Here is a 26,542-nt window from a genome sequence, read left to right as displayed (position 1 = left end):
TATTTAATAATTTCCACCTAAATAAGTGATTACATTTACTTTTGAAATTACTTGTCCGTTCTCTAGGAATCCGGCCTCAATATGAACCCAGAGAGTGGATTGCTAAGGCTTTTGGGAATTCAATCCCTTAGCTCCGGCAGAAGTTGAGAGTGAATCCCAACAGACTCTGGCGCTTTTGTCTTGGCTTAGTTTAACTAACTAATCTCAATGACATGGGTTATTCTTCTAATCAATCTAACCCCGTCGGGTAGGTTTATAGAGACAGACAAGAAGGAAGACATTTTCCGGTGTCTGCAGTTATAATGGGAGCGCTGCCCGGCAGAAGGAAGAGATGTGAAATGTCAGGGAAAATGTGGTTCGAGTCCGAGAAGGGTCTTTACTCCTAACCACTCCACCCTGCAGGCACCCTGCCTTTATTCCTGATGAAGGACTTTTGCCCGAAACGTCGATTTTCCTGCTCCTCGGATGCTGCCTGACCTGCTGTGCTTTTCCAGCACCACTCTAATCTAGACTCTGGTTTCCAGCATCTGCAGTCCTGGTTTTTACCACGTTTTTATCTACTCCTAACTGATCGACAGGTCGGGGAGAAACACAATATTTTCACCAAGTTATTTGCCAGAAATGAATTATATATAAGCGTGTTTCTTGCTCTCAATTTTCCAGATTTCCATTTGTCCGAATCTGCTGAAACCTGCCTAATGAGCTGCTGACAATGCAACTAAATCAAAGGTAAACTCACTGAAATTTCTCTGATTCCCAAACTTGACGGGATTCTGTCTGAGATGTACAAATAGGGCCCGAATACACCTCAGTGATCAGTGAGTTACGGTCCTTTTGTTAAATATAGTAAGCCTGATTTACAGACATTACGTTAGCCGAATCCAACAGTGAGGCTCGGAGATGCGGATCGCTCAGTTTGCTGGAAAACTGGATGTTTTATTGTTGTGTTTTCAACCCACTTTCAAACGCGTTGCCGGTATTTATGTTTTCACTGAAAGCCGACTCTCCGGTCCTCGGGACTGGGAACGAAAGGTCATTTCTCAGGCCAAGTTCTGAACTAATCCTGTGCCCGGATCTCTGTGTGGGAAGGCAAGGGAAATCATATTACAGACATCAAAGATCACGGGCCGTCAGAGGTGGGCCAGGCAGCATCTCACAGAAATTCGATGTTCGCTAATGATTCCCTCAATTTGATCGGAGTTGCTTGTTGACATGAGATCGGCTGAGAGTCAGCAGAGCAATATCCAGATGACAAGAAGATTTTGAAGCGAAATCTTCTTGAGGAAAAACCCTCACCCTCTAGATTAGATTCCCTACAGTGTGGAAACAGGCCCTTCGGCCCAACAAGTCCACACCGACCCTCCGAAGAGCAACCCACCCAGACCCATTCCCCTACATTAACCCCTTCACCTAACACTACGGTGAGCAATTTAGCATGGACTGTAGGAGGAAACCGGAGGAAACCCACACAGACACGGGGAGAATGTGCAAACTCCACACAGACAGTTGCCCGAGGCAGGAATTGAACCCGGGTCCCTGGTGCTGTGAGGCAGCAGTGCTAACCACTGAGCCACCCTCTATGCCACATTGCTCACCATTTGGGAAACAAAATGCTGATCGCGTTCATTCCCAAATGTAGACCACACCATTCTCTAATTCGATTCACAGTCCATCCTTTGATTCAGATCACAATTCATCCTCTAATGCAGAACACACCCCACTCTCTAATCCAGATCACATTTCACTCTCCAGCTCAGATCACTTAGCACCCCGGTCCAGATCACAAATCACTCTCTAATTCAGATTACATTTTATTCCCTATTCCAGACCACCATTCACCCTGTAATGCAGATCACACTTCATTCCCTAATGCTGGTTACAATTCACTTTATAATTCTGATCACACTTCACTCCTTAATCCAGTTCATAATTCACTCTCTAATCCAGATCACACTTCTCTCCCTAATTCTGATCACAATTCACTCCCTAATCCATATTACACCACTTCTGTGATCCACACTGCATCCATTCTTTCATCCTTTCACATTTCACTCTCTAAACCAGATCACATTTATCAGCCACTCTTCACTTCAGGTACTGTCACACTCATCCGGCTCACATTTTACTTAGTCCTGTATAGTCAATGTCTCCCACTCCTCGTTGGTTTATGGTTGCATTTTCCTGTGTCAGAATTGGATATGAATCTGGCTGACCTCAAGCACTTTTTAGTGCGATGGTTTTTTTTAGCAAATCAATTTGAGTTGTTAAATGTTGTGCACCGTGCTGCTAATTTCTCTAGTATCCGACACTGGGGTTTCACAGAACAGAGCCTAGGTTTTATTTACGCTTGGGATGTTCTAATCTCACCGGCTGAAATTACATTGCAATAGCTCACAGTTGCTTTCTAACTTAAAAAGGTGAATCAGAATTAAATTCGCAGGTTTTATATTAGATTAGATTCCCTACAGCGTAGAAACAGGCCATTCGGCCCAACAAGTCCACAGCGACCCTCCAAACAGTAACCCATCGCCCCCCTGACTAATGCACCTAACATTATGGGCAATTTAGCATGGCCAATTCACCCAAACTGCACATCTTTGGATTGTGGGAGGAAACCCACTCAGGCACAGGGAGAATGTGCAAACTCCACACAGATCGTCGCCTGTGGCTGGAATCGAACCTGGGTCCCTAGCACTGTGAGGCACTAACCGCTGCTACCCACTGAGCCAACATGCCGACTTCAACATGAGCTTTATTACCATCTTGAAACCGCTCAAATGGTGTAGAAATTATGGAATAAAAGGTTGAACTGTATTTTGCCTTGAGAAATCGTTTTCTCATACTTTTAGCAATGTTAAAAAAAATGTCAAATCCTGTTGATTTCTTTCAAGGACAATATTGCAGGGAGAAGGGGCGCCTGGATCAAACGACCAGGATTCACCCCCGGGTTATGTCCTCAGTAAATGTCCTTTCCCACTTGTCAAATCAAAGATAGCCGCGCCGTTAAAGGGTTAATTTCACAAAGCGGCGAAGGGATTTTACAGAAATTTCGGACTAAGAGAACGCCCGGATTTTTTTTTATCTTGGTTATACACGGCGGTTGGAAACTGTGATTCTCCACATGTTGTCAATCTCCGAATAGAAACGGTGCCACTTCACAGGATTGTCATGAGATTTAAAGATCACTCGGATTTAACACGGCACAGATTTTAAAATCAGTCCTGTGTAAACAACGACGTGCCCTAAGGATGGGTCCAATTTCGGCTCAGGAATTTATCAAAAATCCCGGTTGGAAAGAGCGGGATAACTTAAACCGAGATCCAAAAATAAACGGCCCTTCTCAAATGTGGACAGCCATCTCGCCTTGAAAGCCAATTAAATAGCGTTAGTGTGCTTTTTTGAAGACACGGTCGGTGTAATTTTAACTGAGGTCCCCGGTTAAGTAACGACCCAGTCTGCACAGAATTTGCAAGTTTATCAGACAATCGCTTTGAAGCACAGATTCCGCACTATCTCTGCTGTCGTTCTGCCTCACTTTAAACAGCGAAGAGCCGGTTTTGCTTTTGCAGGAGTAATTGTATTTTTAAAATATTGAGTAAGCCACGACTCTTATTTCAGCGCACAATATCATTCTCAGCTCAAACGGCAGCTTCGAGAGTGGGCAGATGTTGTTTGGTGAGGTGATTAAAGGCACGGATTTGCAGTGTAATTCAGTGGGAAACCCGCTGAAGTTAATCTTCAGTATTTGGGTCAACAAAATGTGTCGGCGGGAGGGAGAGGGTAAGGAAACAAGCCATGGAACAACGGGCCAAATCGACAGGCCATAATACAGAACCTGGGGTGAGAAAAGACGAAATCTTGGAGTGGCTTCGAAAAGACAAGATGTAACCATAGATCCCCAGCGTTGATTTCACCGACTGGCATATTAACTGAGGTGAAAAAGGACTACTCTGTGCCTCAAGCAGGCAACAGAAGCGGGTTTGAGTTCGCCTTTGTTTTGCAACTGGACCAGCCTTTTTCGTTGGTGCCTCCTGTATGTTTCAGCCCCTCAGAAAGAAACCTCTTCAACATCAAACCCCCAACTCCTCCCCCATTCTTCCACTCGCAATATACCAGTTGTTACCTAAGAAGTCCTCAAATCAGCTTACCTTCCCGCCTGTTCTGTGAGAACCAAGGAACTAGACGGCGTTTGTTACGAAAGTATATTCAATTAACAATTTTTTCCCCGTGTGTTTCTTTCCACATATGGATATAAGGATGCTCATTTGATGGCTCTATCTATCCGGAATCTCTCTCAGTATGTCTGTGCATATTGTATATATCCACCTAGCTCAGGCTTTCGGTACATCATCTTGGCTTATTTCTAGCAGATATATTAATTGCATAATTTCACATTCACGGTATACAAAGTGACTCTGATCAAAGTGGAGATCATTCTTCAGAGAACAAGCCATTTTACCCCCCAGCCTCACCCCCCTCCCATTCTCTCTCAAAGTGTGCTATGTTCTCCTGTTGTAAGGCTTGTTTTAAATAAGGATAACCGGCCAGGAATGCACAGACAAAGCGCGGGATCTACTTTTGCTCCCACTATGAGTAAAGCTCAGGTAAGTCGCAGGCACGGACAGCAATTCATTCCCTATCAAGTTAGATTTTCAACTGGGCAAAATTTCATCGAAATGACAGCATAAACTTTTAGGCTTGAATGCCGCAAACAATCCATAGCATTCATACAACAAGTTCTGTGATATCGAGGCATTGTCTCACAATGGCCTGTAAATGTTGATCCGAACCATCCCGCAATATTCTCAAACATTGATACAAATATCCCACAATAGGCTGCGATATTGATACAATAGTTACTAATATTCGTTAAAATCAGTTCACAGTAGTGTTTCGTTGGTGTAACCATCCCACGAAAACCTGTACCCCTTTGTACAACTATTCCCACAATGGTCTGTAACCTTTACACAACCATCTCACAAAAAGCTGCAATGCTATTACAAGCATCCGAACTCCACATAAAGTGCTAGTCACTCTTCACCTCCTTGCCTCTGCAGTGGACAATGTGACTACCTCGCTTGGCTTTCTATCGGAAACGGTCTGGCCAATTACTTGATTTTAACCTATCCATATAACCCGCTGTTACCCAGCGTTAGGGTTCTATCGCTTCCCTCTGACAGGCAATATCCGCCCCTCTCCATTGTGACTTGTTATTTAAACAGTCCCGCCTCTCTTTAACAGTTTTGTGATCTGACCTGTGTATTTGGTCCTGGCTTTTGAGCTGGAACGAACACACATGACGCAGAATGAGAGCAAAACTGCGTTCGGTGTACCACAACAGGGGGACACTCAACAGAATATTTGAGGCGCTAAGTATCAAAATGTTGATTCAGCTTGTATTTAGAAATGTGTCCTTCACTGTCAACATAAACCCTACATAAATATCAGAATATGTCTGTGTTCGCCCAGCAACAGACATCTAAAACAGTACACTTCCTGGCATCAAATATATGATTTCGTTATGTATTACAAGTCGACGCTCATAATGGGAACAGAGTGTGACAATGTTATGTGCATTGGAGAAAGAAAGTGTATATGAGAGAGGAGTTGTTAATGTGTCAATGTGAGAGATTATTAGTGCGTGTGTTACAAAGAGGGGCATTTTTGAGAGCTATTGTGTGTGTGAGACGAAACGAATGTACGAGAAAGGGTTCAGTTTGAGTCAGTGAGAGAGAGTGTGCGTTTGAGAAGGGAAAAATGTGTTTGAGAGGATAGCAGTTTGACGGAGACAGTGTGCGTGAAAGAAAATGTATGTATGTGTGTCAAAGAGTGTGGGAGAATCTGGGAATGCGCTATGTGTGTTGTTTGAAGAGAGATAGCTGATTAGGTTTGTAAGTATACAGATTCTGGATTAGTGGTGCTGGAAGAGCACAGCAGTTCAGTCAGCATCCGAGGAGCAGTAAAATCGACATTTCAGGCAAAAACCCTTCATCAGGAATACAGGCAGAGAGCCTGAAGGGTGGAGAGATAAGTGAGAGGAGGGTGGGGGTGGGGAGATACAGGACCGCTTTCCAGGTGACAATACCAAATGGCGATTTAGGTGATAGAATACAGCCTAGATTTCGTCAGGCAGTAAGGAGTTACCCTGGGCAAGTTAGAAAGACCTTAAGGTGTCACATCAATTGTCCAAATACATTCAATAAGCAGCAACTCTATGTAGGAACAAATAACTGCAGCTGCTGGAACCTGTATAGAAAACGACAAACCCTGGAGATCACAGCGGCTCTGGCAGCATCCATGGAGAGAAAGCAAGCTCACGTTTCGACTCTTCATCTGGACTCGAAACATTAGCTTGTTCTCTCCATGGATGCTATCTGACGCGCTGTGATCTCCAACATTTGTTATTTTCAGCAGCAACTCTGTGTAAGGCAGCGACAGTGCACACATGGTTCAATCATAACGTGCTGTGAAGCAGACCCTTCTCCACCCCGCCGGGCTACAGATGTGCCCGGTGGACATCTGGGCACAATCTCTGCCCCCCTGAATGGGCACTGAGTGAGAGTGGTGACCCGTGCGGGGGTTCTGCTGGGTCACGCTGCTCTTTGAGGGCAGCCGCACACAACGCGAGCTGACTCACTTGAAAAAGTCTTCCTTGCAGTAAACGTTGCCGTTCCTGGAGAAACACTTGTCCGTGAGCTGGAGCTGACAGTCAGCGCACTTCAAGCACTTGCTGTGCCAAGAACGGTCCAGCACTTTCAGAATGAACTTGTCCAGGATGTGCTGGTTACAACCCGCGCAAAGCGGGATCTCTGCAAAAGGGAGAGGAAGAGGAGTCAGTCTAAAAGCAGAACACAATGCACAAGATAACAAGAATGAGCCCTGCAGAAATATAGCTGTAACCTCAATAACTGGGGCGAGGGAAGACATTATACACACGTGAGAGGACCAGAGCAGAACAGAAATCCAACATAAAGGCAGGACATAACAAAGATAACAAATCTTCAATATAGATGGCAAAAAAGACATTTACAGAACAAACTTGGCAGCGTGTGAACACCAGGGACGTGAAGATGCTGAGGAATTTCATCCCGGTCAAACGCCCACTATTAATTCGTTTTATCATGACAGTTCCTCGGCAATATTATTCCAACTGAAATGTGGTACAGTACAGAAGTAGGCATTTAAAATATTCCAAATGTTCAACTCGGATATTCCTGAACACAAGGAAAGGCAGAATTCTCCTGTTCACCTTTGACACAAAAGTGCAGGAATGCTTTCCAAAACTGTCAGCGTGTGGGGCAAGTGGACTGTCCAATACATGCATTCCGACTGCCGAGAACAAGAACAGGAGACAAACCGTGAACAGGCCAGGGTCCCTTAGTCTCGAAAACATTCAGCCTTTCCAACCAACAAAATGGGGCAGATTGAGTTTTGTTTTGACGATCTCTGACTTGGCAACTTGGGAACAACGTTTAAAATGTAATGACAAACTGGGGGGGGGGGAAACACGTTTTCATTCATAACGAAGAGAGATCTTCGAATGTGACCAGAACACCCATAAATTGTGACTAACTATAAAATAAAACAAAATTGTGGTAATTACAAGTTCACAGACGTGGAGTTTGCCCGTGGCCAGGGACAAAGTGTTCAAAGATGTAACTTTTAACAAAAAGGCACAACGATTTAAACTAAGTCAACAAGTTCAGTTGATGTAACGCAGGAGCACATGTAAGAAGGTGAGTGTTGTGATTAAGAATTATTGTTCCATGGAGGATCAATGTGAAATATAGTGACTTTTTAGCATATTATAAACAAAAACATTGACACCTGCATGTCATTGACATTTGAAAGCAAATAAATATAAATAAAATTAACTTGCTTTCAAATTTAACATTTTTTTAAAAAATGCTTAAGGTTTGGATCAGGAGCTGAGTCGCCGCATGAGGGACAGTCCCGTCCTGATGACTGATTCAGACTGGCAAGCGGCAGAAATCTCACTCCGCTTACAGTCCGCTGTGTCCCCGGGACAGCTCCTGGCGGCCGCTCGTCAACAGCTCACTGGAAGCAAATCAACTCAACGGTGCGGCTTGGTCCGGGTGTACGGGGAACACGGACAGAATACTAACCAAACCGGGAACAAACTAGCAATTGGAAACACACTTTCCCCAGCACACTTCTCTGGATTACATACATCCCCAACATCCATCCGGCCTCGACACGGGCTGCTTGGTTGTTGAGTAACTTGATCTCTACACTTTAAACCTAATTATTTTAAGACAGCTTTGAAACCCTATTTAATATTAATACTTCCCCCACACACACACACACACACATGTGCATATGCGTGGAAATAAACTATACACTTTCAGCTAAAGAGAGGCTAGTGGTATGTCCCGGACAGTTAATATGCCTTGTTGATACATGATAACAACTGAAAGACAGCCTTGCAAATAAAACCTGATAAAGACTAGTTATCCGTGTTGCCTGACTATATGAAGCAGGCGGGCTGTCCATTATAATTGGGCTTCCCGTCTCCCTGTTGCGGGTTCCTGCACTGCTCTGTTACTGGCGTTGAATGAATGGTCTCTGACAGTGTCACACGCTTTAACCAGCCCCCCACTCCTCCTCCCACTGCCCACTGGGTGCACCGGGTAACACTCCGGGCAGTTCAAGCCCCGATCCTCGAACCTTCCCGAGGTTTCCATGTCCTCTTTGCCGAGTCATGTCAGCTGAGAAGACAGGCTTGGGTTAATTTTTTTTAAATTATGATTTCTCCTGCAGCGTTGGCTAGCCTGAACTTGTTGCGGGCTTTTTTTTTTAACTCCAGCGCAGTCCGTGCAGTATCCCTTCATGTTTTCCAACCGGGGAGCTTGCCGGCTTCAGAGCATTGCTGGTAGCGTGCGTTTCATTGCCAGGTGACTGATGTAACCCACACCGGGGTCTTCTTTATCCCCTTCCTCCTCCCGTCTCCTGATGGAAAGTTGCAACACTCACGTTCCCGAGCCAAACACCGCAATGGTCACCAATACGTTGGCCTTAAACGAGAACATCAGGGCCTTATGTACAATGCAGCCTGCAATGCATTTGAGCTCCTCATTTGAATTCCTGCAGCAATGCATCCACCTGATGTCCCTTCTGATACCTCCTTCTAACCCTGGCCTCTATTCCCCTCTTCCCTCCTCCGAGCTCCCCCAACCTCAGCACGCACCCCCTTTTGCTCAGAATTGCAGATTCCCCGCCGCATTGGCATGTGGAGAGCGAGCAACAAGGCTTCCCCGCGGCTGGATAAACGTCCCTGGGACTGAAAGCTCCTTACGTTGTACCGTGACTCCCAGCAGCTCCCGAACTCCTTTTCCGGGACTCTCTGTGGTCACGGCTGCACTTTGCATCATTTTGCTTTTTTTCCCCCCCAACGGAGTGTCCTTCCCCAACTACACCTCACTCCCCCCACCCCCTCAAAACCTTCCTCCACCCCCGTCCCACCAACAGCGATAGAGCTATCTTCCAGATCTTTATACTCTCTAATTCTAAAAAAAAACAAAGAAAAACGATTCCGTCCGGATCTCAATGAATAAATCCACTGGCCCAGTGGCTGTGTTGATGCGGGATTTCCCTTCTCAATGATCCCTCCAGATCTCTCCCTCTCACATCCAGTCAGTCCAACACATCATGACATCATGGCTCCCCCCCTGCCAATCAGAGAGCGAGGGTCCCCCCCTTCCTCCTCCCCTCTCCACTCCCAGGGGGCGCGACTTTGCCATAAGAGGAGAGTATTGACTCTGAGTGGGCGGGACTTTCGTTAATTGGGTCTTGGTTCGGAATCAATGCACCACCTTGGTCCTGCCTTCCCGTCACTTCTCAGAAGTCAGGCCAGCAGGCGCAGACTTGCATGCACCAGCTCAACTTTGCGTTTTGTTTTTGCTGATGGGTCCATGGTGCGGGATAAATGTCTATCAGGAGGGCCCTGGCTGCACTGAGATATTGACACAGCGACGCATTCGTTCCAATACACACACCTAGTCCCGGCAGCGTCACCGCATTGACACAGAGAATGTGCTTTGCAACCATTCCATCTCCCTGCCACTGCATTCCATCTCAGTCCCGCACCCTTACCCCAGGAGAACTCCCAAAAGATCTCTTATTACCCGCCCACGCTCTTCTTGCTCCAATGACTGCGTTGGTGCAACCCCTGTGAAACCTGAAAGGGTTCAGAAAAGGTTTACGAGGATGTTGCCAGGGTTGGAGGGTTTGAGCTACAGGGAGAGGTTAAATAGGTTGGGGCTGTTTTCCCTGGAGCGTCGGAGACTGAGGGGTGACCTGATAGAGATTTATACAATTGTGAGGGGCATGGGTAGAATAAATGGACATAGACCAGGACTAGAGGGTATAGGCTTAAGGTGAGATAGGAAAGATATAAAAGAGACGCAGAGGGTGGCACATGTATGGAATGAGCTGCCAGAGGAAGTGTTGGAGGCTGGTAACATTTAAAAGGCATCTGGTTGGGTATATGAAGAGGAAGGGTTTGGAGGGACTAGACTGGGTTGGGATATCTGGTCAGCATGGACAGGTTGTACCGAAGGGTCTGTTTCCATGCTGTACATCTCTATGACTCTCTCTATCCCATCCCCACTGGCCGCACCTTCAGATGTTTAGATTAGATTAGATTACTTACAGTGTGGAAACAGGCCCTTCGGCCCAACAAGTCCACACCGACCCGCCGAAGCGTAACCCACCCATACCCCTACATTTACCCCCTACCTAACACTACGGACAATTTAGCATGGCCAATTCACCTGACCCGCACATCTTTGGAATGTGGGAGGAAACCGGAGCACCCGGAGGAAACCCACGCAGACACGGGGAGAACGTGCAAACTCCGCCTGAGGCGGGAACTGAACCCGGGTTTCTGGCGCTGTGAGGCAGCAGTGCTAACCACTGTGCCACTGTGCCGCCCACACCGTGCCGCCCACGTGTCTAGCGCCGAAGGGCCTCCTCCAGCGTGCGGAATTGAGGACTGCAGATGCTGGAGATCAGAGTCTAAATTCGCGTGGTGCTGGAAAAGCACAGCAGGTCAGGCAGCATCCAGCAGGAAAATCAACGTAAGGGCTTATGCTGGATGCTGCCTGACCTGCTGTGCTTTTCCAGCACCACACGAATCTAGACTCTGACCTCCAGCATGCCCCCACCTCGCTTCCCTCCATGCAGAGACCTTTCCTTAACACTGATCTCTTTGCCCACACATTTTTAGCATCTGTCGTTCTACCTCCTTCGTTGGCGCGCTGTCAGTTTTGAACTGGTTACCCTCCGTACAAGGCCCTAGTTTTGCCGGGTTAAACTGGTTATACAAATGGAGATTGTTGTTGTTAACCCTTGGTGATATCGCCGAGAGGAGCATGCGGTCCACTTCCCCAGGTACCGCCGCAGCCTCTTGGGTCGTCAACAAGTCTCTCAAATGCCCTTTGGTGGCTGGCCGCTCTATTTCAGATAAGACACAATTTCCTCCAGCTTAACGTTTGGAAAATCGAAGCCTTCTCCAGCGGCTGTGTTCGATTCCATTCAACCGCACTCACCCTGCCCTCACTGAGCTGTGAGAGAAGCAGCTAGAACGTTTCAGCTTGACTTGAAATGCTCTTTCTCTCTCCCCGGGTGCTGCCTGACCTGCTGAGTGTTTTCTGCCTGCCTCTTCTCCCCTCTCCTTCCACCAATCACCTCCTCTCAACACATGCCCAATCCAAATCATGCTGATAACATTAATCAAACTGCAAATGCTCTCGTATTTTGCCCCAAAACTCACTCCATCGTCACCCCAACATTTTACTTCCTCCTTGTGTCTTTAAATCCACCAACCAAAGGGGTCCAGGTCCAACATCACCTGTTTCTTCAGCTTTCACATTGCACAGCCCCACCTCTTCACTATTCCTGTCGTCAGTTCTCTGTGCAGTTCTCTCGTCGGTACACTCTTCCTCCAAAGACTTGCAATTTTCATCCGACATCTCACCTCCCCACCCACCCCCCCCCCTTCGATTTTCATTTGTAGTTCTGCCTTTTTCTCTCTCTCTCTGTTGGGTTTACATTGTGTCACAGATTAACGAATTCCGGATTTATGAAGCGCCCTTGGGTAAGACAAGAACTGTATCTTGGCAGTGAACATACAGGATAGCAATGATGACCAGAGTTTAGATTAGACCAGCGAACTGGAAACATATTGGTGAGGTCTGTCTTCGGCAAAGCGAAACTAGTGCGGATATTAATTTGATTTGTTTTACTATTGTCAAATGTACCTAATTACAGTGAACAGTTTTGTTTTTTTTTACCGTGCAGTACATCCCATACAAAGATTATAGGGTGATAGAACAGAACGGGGGATAGAAAATTACGACTACAGTGGTGCACAAGAAGCAAGGTCAACACTAGATTTGAAACTTGAGAGGCCCATTCAGAACATAGAAGAGAGTCAGACGGTGGGAGAGGATGAAAGTCACCCTCTGGGACCAAAGTGCAAGTGTTCGAGAGTGTCAGGTGATTGGAATGGAGATGCCCCGGGGATTTACTTATCCAACTTGAAAGCTTTGGTTTAACCAAGTACAGGGACAAGTGCAAATTCTGGATTAATGGTTAAAAATCACACCACACCAGGTTATACTCCACTAGGTTTATTGGGGAACACTAGCCTTGGGAACGCAGTCTCCTTCAGCAGGTGGTTGTTGAAAGAGCAGCGTTCCGAAAGCTAGTGCTTCCAATTAAACCTGTTGGACTATAACCTGGTGTTGCGTGAGATTTTCAACTTTGTCCAGCACCGGCACCTCCACATCGTGTATTAATGGTGCGAGGTTTGTGCCCGACGCCCGCTCGGCTGGCAATGATGAGCCTGAGTTCTGCCAGAGTGGGTTATGGAATGAAATAAAAATCAATAAGGGGTGTGTGAGGGGTCGGTGGTTTCAGGTGGGAGACCGGTGTTATAAATGTATCTTGAAATGGGGCTGAAAGTACGGTCGATTTAACAAACTGGGGGCTATCGAGTCAGGACGCTTTGCCGGAATATGAATGCTTCTCATTTTCTTTTATTTCTCTCCCGGTCGCTCCAGGTTCGAGCGACTGTGACTGACTTGATCATTGCCCTGATCCTGACGCTGTATTGTAATGGGGGACACGCTCTGTCCGTGCCAGACTTGAGCAGGGGTCCGTCTCTCGGATTCACATTGCTTTCATTCAGTTCGCTCGACTGGAGGTCTTTTATTTACAGCGCACCGTGGCCCCATGCGCTTTGGTGGAGCGATCCAAATAATCGGGTAAAAAGTGAGGTCTGCAGATGCTGGAGATCAGAGCTGAAAATGTGTTGCTGGTTAAAGCGCAGCAGGTCAGGCAGTATCCAAGGAACTGGAAATTCGATGTTTCGGGCAAAAGCCCTTCATCAGGATCCAAATAATCCCACCGTCCCCCTATCACCACAGCTGGGGAATACCAGTGCAAGCAAATCCCGATTGGATCATCCTCCACCGGCCCCTCAGGCAGAGAGAGAGAAAAAAATGAACACATTTTCTCCCGAGTCCTCCTTTTGTCATCAGTTTGGATGGAAGCAACTCTCTAAACCTCAGCAAGTGAACGCTTCTTTCAAATTTCCTCTTAATCGTTCCTGATCAAAAACCTCCCTCCCCGCACACTGTTCCAGTAAATGCTGCCTTCAACGCTGTGGTGTTCTCCCCAGAGTTTGGTGCCTACATTTGAGACAATGCCCCAGCTCAGTAACCCACGAAGCAAGTGCCCTTTATTCTCGTGTACACCGCTGACCCACCGCCGTGTCAGTGGGAAAAACAGCAGTCAAGATAACCTGCGCGGTCTACCCTAAGTGAACAATAACAGGACCTCCAGAGTTCCAGTTCAAAATAAGACTAACTCCTTCCATCGCGATTTGGAGACGTCGGTGTTGGACTGGGGTGTACAGGTTTAATTGGAAGCACTAGCTTTCGGAGCGCTGCTCTTTCGAAGACGAAGCTCAGAAGAGCTAGTACATCCAATTAAACCTGTTGGACTATATAACCTGGTGTGGTGTGATTTTTTTTAACTCTCTCCGTCGCGTCTCCCACTGAACTGGCTGCGCACCCGTCTCTCTTCAGGCCCCAGTTCGACATGTTGCTTATAAGTGAGGGAGAAAAGCCGGAGAAACGTAGCAGGTCTGTCGGCGTCTGTGGAAAGAGGACTAACCCCTCCCCCTGCCCCAAGAACGTTCTGCTATAGAGTCAGACTGGAGTCAAGTCGTTAACTCTTTTGCTCTCTCTCCACAGATGCTGCCAGACCTGCTGAGTTTCTCCAGCACTCTCTTTGCTTGACTCAGATTTCCAGAGTTTTGTTCTTGTTCGCAAAACCAAAAGGACCAGGGTGTAACCTTCCAGTGTTTTTTTCTGCATTGCCTTCCCGGTGAATTTTGCCACTTGACATCGGATTCCACTGCTGATTTATCCCCACCTTTCCCACTTCCACAGAAGTCGGGATTTAAATTTCTTCTTTCTGAACAGAGTCCGGCTCATGAAGGAAGCAAAAAAAAAGTCATGCGGTCCCTTTACTCTGTGATCAGTCGGGAGACTGGCAGTTTCCAGAGGTACCGCTTTCTCTGATAATGTCTACATTGCAGCTCTCTCGCATCGCCTGAGTCAGGCAGACACGGTGGCTTTGAGTTGACCTCACTCTGTGTGCACGCGTGGAGCAAAGACAGACTTTATAAACTAAAATTCCCCCCCTTCCCCTCTATTGAACAAAACTCGCTCAAATTGTAAGCCTTTTTTTTAAATGAGTGTTTCTTTCGCTCAGCAAAGAGATTGTCAAGATTCGCCACACTGTGCTCCTGTTTGGTCCAGCCACTTCATTCCTCTGAACGAAATCGCTGTCTAAACGGCCTAGTACCGGAATCCTGAACAGACTAGTCTCGGTGCAGCATACGTGTCTGCAAATACCTCTGAATAATCAACAAGTGAACCCCGAGGGGACCTTTCAGGGGATTATACTAATCAGCAAATGAATTGATTCATCGAATTTATTGATCATTCTCAAAATGGAACAAAACCAATGGTGGTATCGAGCAAAGATTAATTTTAAAGTACATTGTGGCTAGAATCAAGCCCGGAAGCACACAACACCTCAAGGCCTTGGACAGCAGAGAGTATAGCGCGTGGTCGTGTATACAGCAGTAGCACCTTTCAATCAAACAAGAACCATCTCTGACACAGGGCAGCTGTGCCAGCCAGACTGCAGTGCTAGCAAAGCCCAGCAAATGCCACACATCACCCAACCCCATTAGAGAGAATGTTTGTGACCAGGTACTCATTCCTGATGTAAAATCTTCCTCACTGTCCAGTTTTGACACCATCACCTTGATAACTTGTTGTGATTTCTCTACCTTTATTACTCTGTACAGTTATAGATTCCTTGTTACTTTGATTAGAGGAGAAACTGAGGTCTGCAGATGCTGGAGATCAGAGCTGAAAATGTGTTGCTGGAAAAGTGCAGCAGGTCAGGCAGCATCCAAGGAGCAGGAGATTCGACGTTTCGGGCATAAGATGAAGGGCTTATGTTGGATGCTGCCTGACCTGCTGCACTTTTCAAGCAACACATTTTCTACTTTGATTAGACCCTCAGCATGTGACTCTTATACTCATCATTTTATTCCAGCCATTTGGTTTGTCTCCAGCACCATCTTGTTTTAATTTTTGTGTAATTATCCCTCTATCACATTTAATCCCCTTCACTGGCTGTCCAGCTGTTGACACTTTACTCACACTGTCTGACATTCTTGATCACCTGTAGAGACTTGTTATTTAGTTTGTGGATACTCCACTCACACCATTTGCATGACCTTTTGATGTCTCTGCCTGTAAGTTCTGTGCCTGTGTGCTTCTCTTCACCTGATGAAGGAGCAGCACTCTGAAAGCTTGTGATTTCAGATAAACCTGTAGGATGATAACCTGGTGCTGTGTGACTTCTGACACTGCTTAGCGCTCTGCGATATACCTCAGTGTGGACACTGCTGAATGCACCATGCTTTAGATGTTGTGATGGGACTACATTGAGTTTAGTCTTGCAGCCTTGGAAAGTGGGATCTAAAAGAATTAGGACGTTATTCCTATGCATAGGATTTTTTTGAAAAGTAAGAAAAGAGTAATAAAACTTGCTATGTTTTACAAGCAGATCCAGATTGTGGACAAGTAGCACCAATATTTTCTGACTGTGCACCTATGCACTGACAGATCTAATGTGATGTAGTGATATGGTAACCTTTACCCCTTAGCCTGAATGCCCAGGTTTAAGTCACAGCTGATTTGATTTGACTTGGTTTATTGTTGTCACATGTGCCACTATTTTGCATGCTCTTTGTGCAGATCATACCATAGAAAGTGCATCAGGGTAGCAGAACATAGTGCAGAATACAGTGTTACAGTCACACAGAAAGTGCAGACAGAGAGAGAGATCAACATTAATATTTGAGCGGTCTGTTCAAAACTCTGATAACAGTGAAGAAGAAGCTGTTCTTGAATCTGTTTGTCCGTGTATTCAAACTTGTATACCTTCTATCCGATGGAAGAGGGTGGAAGAGAGTGTAACCGGGGTGGGAGGGTTTTTCATTATGTTGGTGGCTTTTCTGAGGCAACAGGAAGTATAGATGGAATCAAAGGCTGAAAGGCTGGTTATTTGTCCCCCTTGGGAATAGCACTTACCATACCATGCTGTGATGCATCCAGATAGAATGCTTTCTATGGTGCGTCTATACAAATTGGTAAGAGTCCTTGTGGACTTGAAAAATTTCATAGCTTCCTGAGGAGATAGAGAGTTGTGCTTTTTTGACCATCACATTGACGTGGGTGGACAAGGACAAATTGTTGGTGATCATCATTCCCAGGAACTTGATGCTCTCAAACATCTCCATCTCAGCACCATTGATGCAGACAGATGTGTGCCCTCCACTCTGCCTCCTGAAATCAATGACCAGCTCCTTCATTTTGCTGATGGAGAGGCTGTTGTCTTTACACCAAGCTGCTAAGCACTCAATCTTTTTCCTGTACTCTCCGCTGTCATTGTTTGAGACCTGACCTACAACGGAGGTATCATCAGCCAACTTGTAAATAAATTTGGGCAGAACTTGGCCACACAATTACACGAGTCGAGAAGAAGTACAGTGGGAATGAGGACAATGGGGATACACAGCCTTGCTGGGCAATGGTATTGAGGATTATGGTGAGGAGGTGTTGTCGCCTATTCTGATTGCAGTCTATTGGTCAGGAAGTCAGGAATCTCATTATAGAGAGAGGAGTTGAGATCCACATTGCTGCGTTTGGAAATGAGTTTGTTTGTAATTATGGTGCAGAAAGTGGAGCTGTAGTCAATAGGTAGGACCCTGACATAGGCAACTTTGTTATCCAGATGTTCCAGGGATAACTGTCGGGGTAAGAAAATGAGATCTATTCTGAACCTGTTACTCTGGAGGTGTAGCATAACATATGAAAGCAAAATATTGTGGTTGCCAGAAATCTGAAATCAACCAATTTGTTCTGACACATACGGAGAACCTCAGTAGGTCTGGCAGCATCTGAGGAGGGAAAAGAGAGAAAATGAGTTAACATTTTGAGTCTGATATGAATCTTCTTTCGAATAATTATTCCACAGAAATCATATCAGCCTCAAAACATTACCTCTTTTTATTCTCTCCATATATGCTGCCAGACCTAATGAGCTTCTCCAGCAATTTCTGTATGTGTCAGAACAAATTGATTCGATATATCCACAGTTGGCAGTCATTTCCAAAGCAGGCTTTCATCACTGCACTGCTTTAACAAATGATTGGATTTTAACACAAATTGAAACTGATAAGAAGTCAATCTCAAACTTTCTTGTTGTTAAGCACAAGAAGAGCTTCCATCAGGACTCTGAATGGATAGGACAAATAGACAAAGTCTTTTCCCTGCGGTCAGGGAGTCCAGAACTACAGGGCATAGGTTTAGGGTGAGGGGAAAGATGTAAAAGAGACCTAAGGGGCAACTTTTTCACACAGAGAGTGGTATATGTATGGAATGAGCTGCCAGAGGAAGTGATGGAGGCTGGTACAATTGCGACATTTCAGAGGCATTTGGATGGATATATGAATAGGAAGAGGTTGGAGGGATATGGACCAGGTGTTGGCAGGTGGGACTAGATTGGGTTGGGATATCTCATTGGCATGGATGGGTTGGACCAAAGGGTCTGTTTCCATGCTGTACATCTCTATGACTCTATGACTCTAATTTCTAAAATAAAAAAAAATGCCTTTAAGCCCTAACTAGGTTTTTTTGGGAAATCTATATGGCAACATGAATAAAGTTTCCCATAAAACATGACACTGATACTGAAATCCATAAGAACTTATATCCAAAACAAACGTTAGCACATGTGTAAAGAAATACTGACAAAATTGCATATATTTTCACCAAAATTCACAGAAACACAGACCAATGTATAGAACAGTGCACACTAAAATCTCCAAACAAACCATCACCAAATGCACAGAAAAGGAAACATTAATACACAGAAGAACCAATGTAAGCACACAGAAATGCTGTAAAAATGCATATAAACTCAAACAAAGATCAGAAATGAAGAGTAAGCCCTCTTTAGCCTCTTCGGCCATTTAATAAGATTGATCTGATCTTGACCTCAAGTCCACTTTCTCACCAATTCCTCAAAAACTTTGACTCTCCATTGTTCGAGTCTATTTCTGTTTTAAATATATGTCATGGCTCAGCCTCCACAGTTTTTTTAAGTAGCAAATGCCAAGAGTTTACAATGATTGGAGAAAGGAAATCCCTCCTTGTCTTTGTCTTAGATAAGTGACCCCTTATTCTGAAACAACGCCCTTAGCTCTAGATCCTTCCATCAGGTGGAACATTCTCTTAGAACCCATTCTGCCAAGCCTCCTCTGAATCTTAAATTATTCAAAAATGTTACCAGTCTTTTTTCTAATCTCAAAAGTGCATGCGTTCTACTTTTTCTACTTTTTCCCACAAACAAGTTTCTGCATTCCTGGAATTAAGCTACTGTACTTTCTTAGAATAGCCTTTAGTGCAAATATATGCCTCTTTAATGAACATAACTAAAATTGCAAGGATTATTCTGGGTGTGGTCTTACCAATGCCCTTCAAATGTGCAGAAAGACTTCCTTACTTTTCCACACTAGCCCTGTTGCACTAAAGATCAATGTTCTATTTGACTTCCTAATTACCCACTATACACGTTTGCTATATGTGTGGATGCATCCAGATCTCTTTGTACCATAGCATTCTGTGGTCTCTCACAATTCAAAATAAAATTGCTGTTAAATCTTCAGATCAAAATGGAGAATGTACTTCTTTTGTCCATTTTATACTCCATCTATCAAATCTCAGCAAATTCACTTTTTGCACTGTTTATGTGTTCTGCCCACAAATTCCTTTCCTATTTATTCGTCTATCATTATCAAATTTGGCTAAAATGCAACCTTTCATCCAGGTCATTAGTGTGAACTATAAATAGTTTAAGCCCAAGTAATCCTTATGGTGTTCCATGATTAGAACTTTCCATGCTGAACTGACATTTTATCTTGATATGATGTTTTCTGTTAGTTAGCCAATCCTTTAACTATGTTAATATGTTATCTCCAGTATTATACATGTTTACTTTTTTCAGTCATTATTGTATGGCACCTTGTCAAATTCATTTTTGAATCCAAATGCAGAAGATCTAATGGTTTCTCTTTACCAATGCTGTTTGTTACTGTCTCAAACAGCTCCAAGAAATGATTCACAATTTCTCATGGCAAAGCCGTAATGGTTTTGCCCTACTCGATTTTATTAGGATTTTGCTCCTACTTCCTTAATAATAAATTCTAGCATTTTCCCAACAAAGGTGTCGGAGTACCTGGAATATGATTTTCTGCTTTCTGTCTCCCTGATTTTTAAATAGAAGTGTCACATTTCCAGTTTTCTGTTCTGCTGGAATCAAAGGAAATTTGCAAAACTTAAAACCAATGCATCTAATTGCTTTGCAGCTCTAGAATGACAAGGTCTCCAGTGCCACTAATTTGCCTAATACTTAATCTCTTTCTTTAGTGAAGACTGTTTTAAGTTACTCATTTGCTTTTCTCCCTTATTTTCTATTATTCTTGAGATGCCTGTTGTGTCCTTTAGCAAGGAGTCAGCTACCAGATTATTTGTTCAATGCTCTGCCATTTTTTGTTTCCCATTATTAACTCGTCTTATGATTCAACCTTAGTATTAATTACTCTACTTGTTACAAACTTCCCAAAGTTCTTACCATTTTGCCTTTCTTTCTAATTTATTCTCACAATCTATATTCTTTCTCTTAACCATTTATTTTTCGTCCTCCTTTGTGGATTTTTAGAATGTCCTTTTGTTTTTCTGATTTACCATTACTGTTCAAAAGAAAAGAGTATGTCTTTGCTTTCAATGATATACCATTGTTAAATTGCTCAGAGATGGTTAATCTTCAGGCCAACTTTTGCTTTTGCAATGGAATAGATATTTGATCAAAATTTTGCAATATCCCTGTTAATGTCCGTCATGGCTTATTGACAATTTTAGATTAAAATCTACTTTGCAGATTACTTTAACTTAATCTTCAAATCTTTCCAATTGTTTTTATTTAAATTTAAGACAATTATTTCAGACCTTCAAACTGAATGGGAAATCCCATCATTTTACGATCACTCTTCCCCAAAGGATCCTGTGCAATGTGATCAACAATGCATGCGTTTTCGTCACAAATTACTGGATCAAAAAATAACCCATTCCTGGCTGGTTCCAAATTGTGCCAACTATCCCAGATACAATGCATGAATTCATCCTCAACGTGACTGCAGCCAATTATGTCTTCAATCTAGAAGAACGTTGATGTTGCTCATAATTATTGCAGTAAATTTCTCATAATCGCAATCATATATCTTTAAATTTTCTAGCTAATTTTATGGACGTACATTTTCTTCTACAGGCATTGCACTGAAACACACACACATATATTTATATAACATCAACACAGATATAAAGAAGTGCTAACACAAATCCCGCAGAAACACTGACAAAAGAGTCACAGACACTGAGACAACAACACAGAAACGTCATGATAAGAACCAACAAAGATGTGCATAAACTGTGGCACACATACCCCGCAGCATTGACACAGGCCTGCAAAAACATCAACAGAGAGCAGATAAAAAGTGAAAAGTGCACGGTCACTGACACAAATACACAGAAACACTGACTTAAACCTTACCCCTGAAATAAATGCAGGGGCATCTACGCTAAGCTATGACAGGCAGACTAAGAGAATTACAGACACGTGCAGAAGATGTACACACAAAAGCTTTTGAGGCGCTGAATTCCTTTCAGTTAGTTAATGTGAAGAACCTCCCTTTAAAACTGTTTGAGAAGGTTCCGTAACATTGAAATGGACTTTCTCGTCGGATCAAAAACTTGTCAGTAATTTGTAACCCATGTTTAGCCCCCTAATCGCTCGCCCAGCCACGAAATCACAAGGCGGCAATTGCTACTTCCTGTACTGACAACATTTAAAGGACAAGTTTGAACGAATTCGTGGATTTTGCCCCTGAAAGAAAATGCAGTCAACGACTTGAGAAAGAAGAGGGATGGGCGAGTCATGCTTACTGGGCGTTTCACATCTGTATGCTCTCAATCACTCCGGCTCCTCTCCACACAAATAAACAAATATACTCAGAAACTTTTGCGTCTGACCTGAATATTTGCATCCAAATTTGGGCGATTGCGTTTGTCTCAAATTTTTATGATGGCAATTTTTCTGTTCTGCATGCATTCATTTTCTGCGTGGAACTTTCGGTGTAGTGTACTTTACAGACATTGCATTGCAGGTTAGCATATCTCAGTCTTTGTATTTGGCGATGAAGGTGTTGGACTGGGGTGTACAAAGCTAAAAATCACACAACACCAGGTTATAGTCCAACAGGTTTAATTGAAAGCACACTAGCTTTCGGAACGACGCTCCTTCAGCTGATCATCTGATGGACCTGTTGGACTATAGCCTGGTGTTGTGTGATTTTCAATCTTTGTAGGTAGCATACGCTAGTTTCAGTATATGTCACCAATACTAAATGTTTGTGTTTACTCCCAAGTATAACTGTATATATTATCAATAGTGAAATAACAGTTGCTGACCTGAACTAATTTGTGTCCAGTCGCGTGTTATTTTTCTCTCTGCTGCCAACAATAATTCGAGATCATTACTTAAAGCAAATTCAGTGTATACTGTCAATAGAAGCTTCAATGTATATTAATAATAATGATTTCAGTGCACGGTTACAATCATTCTTTATCAACACATTATTAATAGTAACTTCAACGCTACCAATACTTTCAGTCTGTTTCCAAATTATTTCAGTGTAAAGTACCAATAATAATTTAGACTGAAATAACTGAAAATATTGTAATAACGAATAGTAGGTTATTAAGCAAAATATGTCCAGGATAAAAGACGAGCGTATTCTTTGCACAGCAGATCAGTCTATCTGAAATGAACAGGCAACTGGCTCACATGTACAATGCTTTCACTTGAAAGATAAGCAAACTCCTTTATAGGGTAGGAAAGGCTCAAACAAAGAAGGGCAAGAAAGCAGCTGCTGCAGTCGGAGAGGAAACCTTATTGCGCTCAATAAACTGCAAGCCCCATTCACGGGAAAAAAAAGTTAAATGGCGTACGTCAGATAAAAGTCTGTCTGGAAAAGAAACGCTCGAACACTCCCAGCTCTGCTTTCAGTATGTGCATTCTCTCCTGTTCATAACTGCCCACTCCGCTTCTGAATGTATTCAGCATCAGCCGTACTGGTGTATGACAAAACGGCCCAGTGTATGCTAACAAGCGTTAAGTTTAGAGTATTCTACAAGTGGTTCTTTAATATTTTATGTCAAGAATGTGTCAACTATATGTATTAACAGAAAATGAAGTATATTAGCAAGTATTATTTTTATATGAATTAGAGCAATTTCAGCACTTATTTTAGTGCGCAGTGCCGAATTTCTTTTTTAATGTTGGTAAAAACAATGACTGCAGATGCTGGAAACCAGATTCTGGATTAGAGTGATGCTGGAAAAGCACAGCAGTTCAGACTTTTCCAGCACCACTCTAATCCAGAATCATTTTTACTAACCATGGTGCATGTTATCAAGTGGTGGTCAAAAGAATTGCTCTGCAAATAATTGCTGCCAGCAAAGACTGGAGTTAGTCCATTTGAAGGAAGTGTGGACACCAGGGTTCTGCATTGCAATGCATTAGTTTTTGTGTTTAGAAACATTGATGGGATTTCCACAGAATGCTCTGCATGATCACCTTTCTGTATTAGATAATGGAGGCTCACTTTATATTCCACCGTCACAATTTCCATGCATTTGGGAAAGAGTAGGTTCATGTATTTTAGAGGAGTATACTATGTTGACACCTTACATTTGTATAGTGACTTTAATGTAATGAAATCTCCCAAGATGCTTCAAAGATGCATAGAACCAAGAATGACATTAAAACACTTAAGGAGAAACTAGGTCAACTGACTGAAAGTTTAGACAAAAAGAGGTTGGTATTAAAACATCTTTCTAAGAAGGCAATGAGATCGAGGGACAAAGCAGTGGACAGGAAAGGACAGAGCTTGAATCCAGACATCAAGACACAGCCATCGATAGTTTGGAAATTATGACTGAAGATGTACAAAAGGCCAGAATTAGAGAAGCACTGATATATTGGAGGAATGTGGGTTTATACGAGATTACAGACATAAGAGGGGCAAACCATGAAAGGATGAGAGTTTTAAAGATAATGTGTTGCTTGACAATGAGCCAATGCAGGGGTAATAAGGGAATGCAACTTACTTTGTGTTAAGACACAGGCAGCAGAGTTTTGGATGACGTCAGGTTTACAGAAGGTAGAATGTGGGACAGCAGCCAGGAATGTTTTTAAAAATTTGCTGTTTTCACACTGCTGGCAAGCAGTTTCACTTGGACCAGTGAAAACTGGGGATCTGTAAGTGTGCTACATGTGATTTTGTAAGAGCTGTTGTCAGCAAATAAGGTTCAGTGCTTAAGGAATAAACTTGGGAAATGACTACGTAAGCACACATTACCAGATGGAATTTCAATTTGCATCACAAGAGTCATTTTAGTGTGCAGTACCAAAACATTTTCAATGTATATTAGGATGAGTAATTTCAGTGTATATTACCAGAAGGAATTACATTTTATTTTGCCAAAAGCAAATTTGTTTTGTGACAGCATAATTTCAGTGGTTCACTGCAACAGTAGTTTTGGTGCTATGCCATATGGAGTATTTTAACTGTTTATAACTAAAATTAGCTTTAGGGTTCAGTGCTATGTGTATTTTTGACAATTCAAGGCAATATCCAAAATAAATCCTTTGTATTATAAATAATAGAATATTGTGTGTTATGAAGATTAATTTAAAGCATGCTACCATTAGAATTTTTTGTGCACATTATAAAAGAGCAATAGATGGAGATTGCAAAAGCTGTTAATGCTTAACTATCATGGCAGCAAAAATCGTACACTGACTCTCCCAACATGGCACCCAAATGTTTCTTAAACACATTGATGGAAGTCCTTATCATACATGAAACAATCATTATTGCTGAGCTCAGACAAATGCTGTTGAAGGTATTTGTCTTGCACTCATCAAGACAGGCGCAAGAATGCAAAACTTTAAATAGAGTAACAGTTTATACCACATGATCAGTTGGCAGGTCAACTCCGATTATCAATGAAAATGCACCAGAGAGCTATTATCGCCCATGCTTTTATTAATTTAAAAACGTACAAAGCTTGCACAATGAATAATATCTGCAGCAAGTACCTTTTCCAGCAATACTTAAGTTTGATGCTGCCTAGCAACTGCAATAAAAAGTGAATAAGTTTGAAATAGACTGTCTATTCTCTATTGCCTGTGAATAAAGCTGGGTTTGAAAGTAGCTTTGACATTACCCATGTGACCAATCAACATTTCAAAAGGGCTGTGAAGTTAAACACCCTGGAATCATTAAAAATTGCACAATACCACGGACATTGCATCTCTGTGCACTCAGCAAAGATGAAAGCATCTAATAAACAAAGACTTTTCTATGCTTTTATCCTTCAAGTTTGTGGTAGCTAGAAAATTAAGATACCACCAGGCTACTGTCAATGTTATAGCAAACAATATCAAACCAGTACTTTGGTAAAAATTGAACTGAATGTTCATCTAACGCAGTGATTCTTTGGAGAGGTAGGAACTGTAGGTTCTTTAGTATAAACACAGAACATAAACGCACAATAGGCCATGTGGCTCTACAAGACTGTTCCAACATTCAGTATGATCATGGCTGATCATCCAACTCATTACCTTGTTCGCACTTTCCCTCCCATACCCTTTGATCGTTTAGCCCTAAGAATATCATCTAACTCCTTGAAAACATCCAATATTTTGCTCTCAACTGCTTTTCGTGACAAAAATTCCAATGAAATGTATCCCATTGACAGAAGCAAAATACCGCAGATGCTGAAAATCTAAAGTATAATCAGGAAATGTTGGAGGTACTCAACAGTTTTGGCAACACCTATGAAGACAGTAGCAGGATTTTCAGGTCCATAATCTTTCATCAAAAGCAAATTTGCTTCTATTGGTTGAGCTTCAGATATCTTTTGGTGAGAAGTTTCAGTCATTCAGATCCTAATTAAAGTGCTATGTGGATAGCTTTGAGCACAGAATTGAGATAATTTGACAAATGAAGTAATTTGCTAATCAGTCTGGCAACAGAAACCTAGCGAGATTGGGAATTATGTACAGAGGTTGAAAAAGGTGCTGAATAGTCACACTGGAGGAAGTGGAAAAAGTGAAGAGATAATACAGAGAAGTCATGGTGAACCATTAGAAAACTCTGGTCAGCCTCAACTGATGCATTGCACGTAATTTTGGGCATTATATTATATCATGGGAGGCATTTGAAGACTATAAAGAGGGTACAGAAAAAATTCAAAAGAAGACTTCCAGAGTTGCGATACAAGAATAGATTGGACAAGTGAGATAACTCCACCCAGAGAAAGGAATATTGAAAGGAGATAAATTAGAATTGTTCAACATCATGAAGAGTCCAGGAAGACTAGATAGAGATAAATTATTGTTAATGTCTAGTCAGTCATTTGGTTAAATATGGTAATATCTTTATTTAAGAAGAAACAGATCTTGTGTACTAACTGAATACATATATACAGGTAACATCTATAAAACTGGGAGTGGGATGAGAGTAGTAAGACTGAAGACATCAATAAACTCTTTGCACAGAAGAAACAATATATGTCTCCTGATTTCAATCTAATTGACTCGTTTGGAATCTGGCAAATGTGGTAGTAGAAAATGGCAGTCTCAAGGTGGAAATTGGAAACGAAGGTTTCTTTCAGACAGGAGATTGCAGTTAGAATCCCTTTGGAGAAGAATGGCTAAAACCAAATGCAAAGTATCACAG

The 26,542-nt window shown here is 43.0% G+C and overlaps 1 protein-coding gene across 2 annotated transcripts in view; it reads right to left on the bottom strand.

Moving 5' to 3' along the window:
- The window catches only part of lhx4 (LIM homeobox 4), a 288,742-nt gene that overhangs the window by 69,057 nt on the left and 193,143 nt on the right, over positions 1-26,542 (bottom strand). The window contains exons 1-2 of one of the 2 annotated variants that reach the window (XM_060830123.1): positions 9,317-9,392; positions 6,638-6,809 (exon numbers count right to left, since the gene is read on the bottom strand). In XM_060830123.1, the coding sequence (XP_060686106.1) occupies positions 6,638-6,809; positions 9,317-9,392 (248 nt within the window). Of the gene's footprint in view, positions 1-6,637; positions 6,810-9,316; positions 9,393-26,542 lie in introns of those variants that run through there. The other variant, XM_060830122.1, reaches the window with a different exon arrangement.

Source organism: Hemiscyllium ocellatum, chromosome 9 (assembly GCF_020745735.1).
Source record: "Hemiscyllium ocellatum isolate sHemOce1 chromosome 9, sHemOce1.pat.X.cur, whole genome shotgun sequence".
Classification (NCBI taxonomy): Eukaryota; Metazoa; Chordata; class Chondrichthyes; order Orectolobiformes; family Hemiscylliidae; genus Hemiscyllium; species Hemiscyllium ocellatum.
This window is presented reverse-complemented; position numbering and strand designations above follow the sequence as displayed.